The sequence below is a fragment of the Brachyhypopomus gauderio genome, unplaced genomic scaffold (genome assembly GCF_052324685.1).
Source record: "Brachyhypopomus gauderio isolate BG-103 unplaced genomic scaffold, BGAUD_0.2 sc75, whole genome shotgun sequence".
Lineage (NCBI taxonomy): Eukaryota > Metazoa > Chordata > Actinopteri > Gymnotiformes > Hypopomidae > Brachyhypopomus > Brachyhypopomus gauderio.
Window position 1 is genome coordinate 1,161,603 of NW_027506896.1, and position 8,628 is coordinate 1,170,230.

The following is an 8,628-nucleotide window of genomic DNA, read 5'->3' on the forward strand; positions in this document are numbered from 1 at the left end:
CATTAGTGAGCTTGATCTCCACGAAGACCTGACCGTTACAGATGGATCTCCAGGTACACAGTTACTGAGATAATTACAAAGACCTGGAAGTAGTGAAGTCTGGCTGGGATTTGTGGATCTGCAAAGAAACAGCAGAAACGAGGCTCTCTACCATCTACATTTCACTACTTCTTACATCACACATTAGGTTTTGTCCTCGACATTTCAGTTTTTTTCATTTTCTTCTTTCTTTTTTCATTGTTTCATTTATATTTCTTCTCTTCTTCTCCTGCAGAAGCCTGGGAGATGTCCCTCTGGTTCATCATCTCCGTGTGACAGCCCTCCTGCTCTCCAGCAGCATAAGGCCTCTTGGCCCCTGCGACCCACTGCTGGAAACCCCGTAGTAGCATCGGGCACCATGAAGTCTGACAGTCTGGGACCGACAGCACATGCACCATCTGTCAGAAAGGCCAAACCCACCAGCAATGACTCACAGGCGCGCAGCAAAGATAAAGCTCGTCTGGGTGCCGTCTCGGCTAACAAGAAATCTCCTTCTGCTGTTAAAGTCGTCATGAACGGCAGCGGAGAACCTGCAGCCCGGAGAGAAGACTCGGTCTCTAATGGCCCCCGAAGCGCAACTGTGGGCAAAGGTGCCGTAGAGAAGAAACCTGTCCTGGGGGCCAGACCCCGGCCCTCCCCCAGCAGGGCAGCAGGGAAACCCACCAAGGCTGCAGCGTCAGGGATGGACCCGCTCTCCAGCAGGCCTGGGACCGCCCCCTGTGCTCAGACCACGCCCTCCACATCAGGCACCGCCTCCCCGGAGAGCAGCACGAGCAGTCCCCGGAACGGCAGCCAGGCTACCTCTGCAGGTCTGATCACACCCGCCTCCGTCAGCAGGCCACACCCACCACCACCACCACCCCCACCCATGCTGCCATGAACATGTCCCAGCCCCTAAAGGATCCCCTACAGCCCACGTGGGCCCCCAGCGGGTAACGCTGGCCCAGCCCACGTGGGCCCCCCAGCGGGTAACGCTGGCGCAGCTCACGTGGGGCCCCCAGCGGGTAACGCTGGCCCAGCTCACGTGGGGCCCCCAGCGGGTAACGCCGGCCCAGCTCACGTGGGGCCCCCCAGCGGGTAACGCCGGCCCAGCTCACGTGGGGCCCCCCAGCGGGTAACGCCGGCCCAGCTCACGTGGGGCCCCCAGCGGGTAACGCCGGCCCAGCTCACGTGGGGCCCCCAGCGGGTAACGCCGGCCCAGCCCACGTGGGGCCCCCAGCGGGTAACGCCGGCCCAGCCCACGTGGGGCCCCCCAGCGGGTAACGCTGGCCCAGCTCACGTGGGGGGGGGTAACGCTGGCCCAGCCCACGTGGGGCCCCCCAGCGGGTAACGCTGGCCGGCTGCTGTGCTGTGTTGGCAGGGACAGACGCAGACGAGACTTTATGAGGCCACTCATGTTGGCAGAGAGATATTGAACATTTGTCTGACAGAAGATGGAGTAGTTCAGGTCCAGTTTAGCACCAGATGGGGTGTGATGTGCTCCACTTTGGCGGTGGGGTGTGTGTGTGTGTGTGTGTGTGTGTGTGTGTGTGTGTGTGTGTGTGTGTGTGTGTGTGTGTGTGTGTGTGTGTGTGTGTGTGTGTGTGTGTGTGTGTGTGTGTGTGTGTGTGTGTGTGTGTGTGTGTGTGTGTGTGGTGAAGACCAGTAATAGTCATTCTAGTTGAAAAAGGCATCAGTCACTCCAGAGAGAGTAGATAAATAACGTGTGCACAGAGAGATGGCCCAGGGCAGAGCGTGTTTGCTGAGAGAGAAGAGAAAGATGGTGGAAGGTTGAGCCGAGGTTGAGAGGTTGAAATGAAAAGGTGTTGTGGGAGGATGTGTAATTCCACATTAGCAAGCTCACTAGTGTGTGTGTGTGTGTGTGTGTGTGTGTGCAGCCTCTGAGCTTCCACCATGAACACACTGGGTTTTAGGACAAGCCGTCGTCTACGTGGCGCCGGTGTTGATTAATATCCTCCTAACTAATATTTATTTTTTTCCAGTGTTAACGACAGGCCCAATTAGAAAACTGTATTTGAGAACATTAGTACAATGGCATTTCAGTAGAAGCATGTAAATGTACACTAATGCATCTCAACAACTTCTTAATACAAAACCACAAGCAATTAAATTATTTTTCAAGATATGAACATTGAACAGAGCTCCACCCGCCCTGTGAGTTAGGAGGATGTTAATCAACACACACACACACACACACACACACACACTAGTGAGCTTGCTAATGTGAGTTATGGTTCCCATGGTTACAATTGAACATGAAATGTTTGTTTAAAACCTAATGAGGTTTTCTTTCCCCCGTTATTTGTAGCTCTCAGGCCAAAACCCCAATCCAAGTCAACCACGAAATCCCCACTGACCAAAACCGTCCAGAAACCTGATCCAGACAAGACAAACAGGTGAGGCAGTGTGCACCCAGCAGAGCAGCTTCAGAGGGACAAGGGCTCCCCCTGGTGTTGAGTTCTGAATTGCAGAATGTGTGCATCTGTTTTTCTTCCTCTGGCTGTATGGTTCAGGGATCTGAATATCTGAATACCTGCCTCATCATTCACTTTGTGGTTTAAAGCAAACACTTTGGTTAGTTTTTTCACACTTTAGATGCTTTATTTACAGGTGAGATGTGCAGGTGAGAGTAATTCTTGCTCATGTCATTTCCAGCCCCACACACAAGCTGAGCAAGACCAAGACCTCGTCGGTGGGGAGAGTGGGCACTAGCAGCCCCGCAGTGTCCCGCAGGGAGCAGAAGAGAAGTCCTGCAGCCCCCGCCCCCCCCGAGCCACACGGTAGGGCCGCACCTCTGGGGCAGCTGGCGTGAAGTGTGTAGAGACACTCGTGTTGACGCCCATTACTGGGTAGTGGGTTAAAAGCTGCTGTTCATCCACCATGCTGTGTGTGTATGTGGGTGTGTATGTGGGTGTGTATGTGGGTGTGTATGTGGGTGTGTATGTGGGTGTGTATGTGGGTGTGTATGTGGGTGTGTATGCGGTGTGTGTGTGTATGCGGTGTGTGTGTGTATGCGCTGTGTGTGTGTATGCGCTGTGTGTGTGTATGCGCTGTGTGTGTGTATGCGCTGTGTGTGTGTATGCGTGTGTGTGTGTATGCGTGTGTGTGTGTGTGTGTGTGTGTGTGTGTGTGTGTATGCGGTGTGTGTGTGTGTGTATGCGGTGTGTGTGTGTATGCGGTGTGTGTGTGTATGCGGTGTGTGTATGTGGTGTGTGTGTGTGTGTGTATGCGGTGTGTGTGTGTGTATGCGGTGTGTGTGTGTGTGTATGCGGTGTGTGTGTGTGTATGCGGTGTGTATGCGGTGTGTGTGTGTGTGTGTGTGTGTGTGTGTGTGTGTGTGTGTGTGTGTGTGTGTGTGTGTGTGTGTGTGTGTGTGTATGCGGTGTGTGTGTGTGTGTATGCGGTGGGTGTGTGGGTGGGTGTGTGTATGCGGTGGGTGTGTATGTATGCGGGGTGTGTGGGTGTGTGTATGCGGTGTGCGCTGTGTGCGTGCGCACGCGCTGTGTGGTTGATTTATATCAAATGTCACCATGTATTTCCTACAGATGTTTGATATTTATTCTGGTTAATGCCCTCTGACCAGTGGATTAAATCCCAAACGTCTCCTCCTCGTGACTTTAATCTGAATAGCCAGACACTGCACTCCACTTTTCCTTCTCCATTTATTCTTTTATAACATTTATCTCCTTAAGATTATAACATAACCTTCTTATTCTGTTCATTTGTACTGATTGTGTATATTGGTGTAACTAGGATTGTGTAACAGTGTCCAGCAAAAATTCCTGTAGTTAATAAATTCCTGTGTGTGTGTGTGTGTGTGTGTGTGTGTGTACGTGCTAGTAGCTTCATCTAGACCGAGCTCTGTACTAAACTCCAGGAAGATTGCCTCCCCCAGAAAAGAGGACAGCAAAGACGGCCCCAAGAAGCCAGCCAAACCCAGCACAGAGTCCAAACCAAACGCCAAACCAGCAAAGCCCACGCTGGCCTCCTCTAAACCGCCTTCCACCACTGCAAACAAAGCCGGTCTTAAGCAGAAAAATCCGGAAGCGCCAGCTGCTAAGTGTCCCCCCAGAGCAGTGACCCCGTGCAAGCAGTCCTCTCCTGTAGTGTCCAGGAAGCCAGCAGCACCAGGCAAGGAGTCCACATCCAACTCCAAACACTCAGACTCCAAAATGGCTGCCCAGCAGACCCCCACCACCCCCACCACAACCACCACCACCACCACCACAGAGGAAGTAAAGGATCAAGTGAGAGGACAGAAAGCGAGGTCACCTCAAAAAGAGAGCAGCACACTTCCTCGCTCGGCCCAGCCCGTCTCGGCGCAGGGTTCTGTGATCAAGCCTGTAGTGCAATCCTCCGGGGAGCCTTCAGCTGCTAACAAAAGCAGCGATCCCCCAGTTAAACACAGCAGCGGAGCGAAACGGGCGGGTCCAGTCCGGCACGCAGCAGCAGTGGAGCAGGGCCGTGTGAGCGCTACGCCAGCAGCCTGTCTGCAGAGCGAGGTGGCCGTCGGCTCCGTCACCTCCGTCAGCTCCGTCACCTCCATCAGCCATGCTCCTGCTGCTGGTCTCGGCTCTGGAGCCACACGGGCCGTCGGTGCGCAGAGCTCGTCCCGAGACTCGGACTTCCCCCCGGACACGCCCGGCAGCGTGGGCAGCGTGGATACTCCCCTGGGCGAGTCGTGGGTCGGCGTCCAAGCCCAGGTCAGCCCCGAGTCGGAGAGCGTCAGCGCCACCACGTCCTCGGACGACATCAAGCCCCGCTCGGAGGACTACGACGCGGGAGGCTCACAGGACGACGACTGCTGCCCCCACGATCGCGGCGTGGCCAAGTGCGGTACCATGCGCTGCCCGGACTTCCTGGGTCGGAGCAGCAGCGACACCAGCACGCCGGAGGAGCTGAAGACGTGCGAGGGAGGAGCCGGGCTGCGGGTGGAGGTGCGCCTCAGGGGCCGTGAGGTGGAGACCACCAGCGAAGAAGAAGTGGTGCGGCAGAGACCGCCGTCCTGGATCAGGCAAGACGGGGCCACGGCGAAGGACGACCCAAGTGAGAAAGATGCTGTAGAAACAAACGTGAAGTGTGTCCTGGACCACCAGCTGCTCTCCTCTGAGGAGGAGGAGGAGGAGGAGGAAGAGGAAGAGTCTGAGGATGAGAGGTCTGAAGTGGAGGTTCTGCCCGGTGGGATTGTGCCTCCTCAGGCGGAACCCTCACCTCAGTTCCAGGGCATCGTCAACCCAGCCTTTGAAGATGGCATCGACCAGGAGAACGAACCTCGGGATTACCCGGCTGCCTCCGGGTTCCGTCGCTCCGTCCTGCTCTCCGTGGACGAGTGTGAGGAGCTGGGGTCCGAAGAGGGAACTACTCAGACGCCCCTGCACCAGCCGTGCGGCCCACAATCCCCCTCGGACGTCTTCCAGAGCACAGCCCGCAACGGCCAGACCAACCGCAACCCGCAGAAGCATACCGGTGACCTCACGGGGGCGGCGGCTAAATCACTGGTCTTCCTCACAGAGGTCCAGGAGTCTCGGCAAGAGGGCGATACGTGTAATGAGTCCCGCACCCCCCAACCAGACGCACACGTGAGCGACGCTTCTTCTCAGGAACGGCCCTGTCACCTGGACCTGCCGCTAGCCGAACGCTACGGCAGAACGCAGTCTCAGCACACAGACAGCAGAAGAGCAGACTTGCGGCTGGACTTACCTGAGCCGCAGGTAAATGCCGCAGCCCCTCCGCACTCCGCCCAGTCCCCAACAGGTAACGTATCGCATTAGAGCTACGCCCTCGGTAGGCTTCAGCCTCCGAATACTCCACCCACACCCATAATCCCTGCAACCACGACCACGGCTCTGCGTAGCTTTGCCGGTCTCCTTAGCGAAACACAAGCGTCTGCGCATAATCTGCGTTTACTTTGCTGTCTGCCTTTAGAAGACAACATCTGTAGATGTTCGTTGTTCATTAGTTCTTGTACCTCTGCTGTTGTGCTCCTGGTCCTTATTGGTCCTCCTTGACATACGTCAAGATCTCTTGCTATCTGAAAAGTTCATCAATCAGATGCTGGTCACCTTGACAACCAAGCTACCTTCACACTGGGACTCAGTGCCCACACAGTTTACAAACAGCAACGATGAACAAGCAGACGTTGCGCGTCCACGTAGAGCAGGACGCTGAGCGAGAGCGCCCGCACCAGCCACAGGAGACGCACCCTCGCACTCTCGCACAAGGCGCACGAGTACGGCACGCAAGTAGGCCACGAATTAGACTCTCTTTGTGTCATTGCTTTGATGACGTATATGATACATAAAGCAATTTCATTTCAAGAGATTGCAATACATTCGAGGAAACCATTTTGGTTTATTTATTTGACGTTTATGCAAAAATGCAGGCATTTACTCTAAATCAATTTACATTTCTACGCATATATATATGTGCGTGTGTGTGTGTGTGTGTGTGTGTATATATGTGTAACATATATTTAACAAACATACACCAACATATATATGTAGAAATACACACACACACACACACACACACACACACGCCCTGGTTCCAGCAGAAGTGGAGGTCATTCCGTAACTTTGATAACTGGGCCAGTCTGATTGGGTTGCCATCACCAGTGTTTAGTACAAGACCCAGACAGGAGTTTTTGCATGCGGACGCTACGGCTCATTCATGTTTTATGTTTCCTGCAACCTGTGTTGATTTTCTTTCATGTTTGCGTTTCCTTTTTTTTTTTTTTATTATTCATGTTTTTATTTTCCTTCTGTCCATTTGCATTAGAGCGCATTGTTGTGGTTAGTCTGTATGTAACTGTTGTCTTAAGCTGTAGGTCTCACGTTTGTGTTGTAATCTCCTTTTTTCAGTAGTCTGTAGTATTTGTAGGTTTATCTGTATAGACTGTGTTTGTTTTAATACAGGCCCAGACATGTCTCTACTTGCACATTCATGTTCGAATTACAGCCACAGATAAACCCTTTTGTTTACAGCTAAACCCAGAAAATAGTCAGTTGTCTTTTGCCAGCATGTTTCTCGTATTTGCAGTAACTGTGAGTAAGGATGTGTCTAAATAAGCAGACAACTGTTAGTGAGTATCTGGTCTTTCCAAACTGTACCACATGAGTTATGGTTCTTGATTATGTTGCTGTATGTGGTTATGTAGTTCTAAAGACAATACTCTTAGTTCTGTCCTGTGTCTGAACAGAACCGGGTTCTGCACACAGGTGCTGGCAAAAGCATGGCTTCTTGGTTTGTTTGTTTTGTTTTGTTTGTTTGAGGGGGTGTGGGTAAAGGAGTCTGGACCATGTGGGTTTCTCTCTGTGCATCACTGTTATGGCAGCTGTTAGTAGTCATCTCTCAAAGTCAAGACCTGCTCAACTCAGGACTTTACCATTGCATATCTGCACAATCCTAATCCACACGTCATTTAATCATTTCAAGTCTTGATTAAATGACAGTGGGCGAAATGAATTAAGAAATGCTTGTACAAAAACCAGTCATTAGGCCATATGTCAGTGATGGAACTATATATAGTAATTGGCTATTTTAAGCTGAATTTAAGCAAACTATTACCTGTATTATGAAGGACACGGTTGCACTAGGGGTGAAACTCCAGTTTGAAAACAGTGCACAATGCATGTTTAAAAAAAATTTATTTTTGTTTTCTGTTATTTCTGTTGTAAGAAAAAAAAAGCCCTGAAACCTGTGCATGTGAACACATGGTCATTGTGCAGTATTGTCAATTGCTTTTAGGGGACTTTGATGGTTGTGACAGATTGGATCAAACCTGCACACGCGACCGGCGCCCATCTAAAGCGCTGTCCCCCATATACGAGACGGATGCAGGAGAGACGTTTGTGCAAAGTTCAGATGTGGGCGGGACCGTCGGCGGGCGCCAGGAAGAGATCCGCATAGATGAAGGAGGGACAGAGAGGGGGGAGGGGGAGGAAGATGAGAGTAAGAAGTTTGCGGAACGGGACTGGACCTTACTCAGACACCTCCTCACAGACCAGGAGTCCAGCCTGGGCGTCATAAACTCTGTCCCTGAGGACTTGAATCTGGCTCAGTACCTGATCAAGCAGACCCTGTCCCTGTGCCGAGACTGTGCAGAGGAACAGGACTTGCTGCCTCCAGAGAAGGAGAACTTCAAGCGCTGGGCAGAACTTATCTCGCCCCTGGAGGACTCCACCACCAGCATCACTGTGACCAGTTTCTCTCCGGAGGACGCGGCCTCTCCCCAGGGGGAGTGGACCATCGTGGAACTGGAGACGCATCACTGATACAGGGACCAGCGCCAGGCCTGCTCTTTCATTCTAGGCTTTAGGTGCAAAGTTCTCAATGTCTCTCCATACTGACATCAGGACTCTTATTAAAGGGGGGGGGGGGGGGGGGGGGGGTGGTATTGGTCGGGGCTTGGGGGTTGTTCTGCAAGGTTGACTTATTTTGTCTAAAGTTATGTTATACCTGTTTCTCTCCAAAGGTACGTTTTCAAGGACCAGATTAATGGACTTGATGCAGTTTATTTATGTGGACATTTTTGTACAAGTTATACTGTTTACTTGGTGTTGCTTTAATCTTTGCAGAAAACCAAATGCA

The 8,628-nt window shown here is 52.3% G+C and overlaps 1 protein-coding gene across 9 annotated transcripts in view; it reads left to right on the top strand.

The window, feature by feature from the left end:
• The window catches only part of btbd8 (BTB domain containing 8), a 26,274-nt gene extending 17,878 nt beyond the window's left edge, over positions 1-8,396 (top strand). For 8 of the 9 annotated variants that reach the window (XM_076990432.1, XM_076990434.1, XM_076990439.1 and 5 more), the window contains exons 15-19: positions 275-848; positions 2,348-2,435; positions 2,695-2,819; positions 3,880-5,793; positions 7,786-8,396. In XM_076990432.1, coding sequence (XP_076846547.1) covers positions 275-848; positions 2,348-2,435; positions 2,695-2,819; positions 3,880-5,793; positions 7,786-8,312 — 3,228 coding nt within the window. In that variant the 3' untranslated portion in view covers positions 8,313-8,396. The remainder of the gene's footprint in view (positions 1-274; positions 849-2,347; positions 2,436-2,694; positions 2,820-3,879; positions 5,794-7,785) is intronic. The other variant, XM_076990433.1, reaches the window with a different exon arrangement.
• The last annotated feature ends 232 nt before the right edge of the window (positions 8,397-8,628 follow it).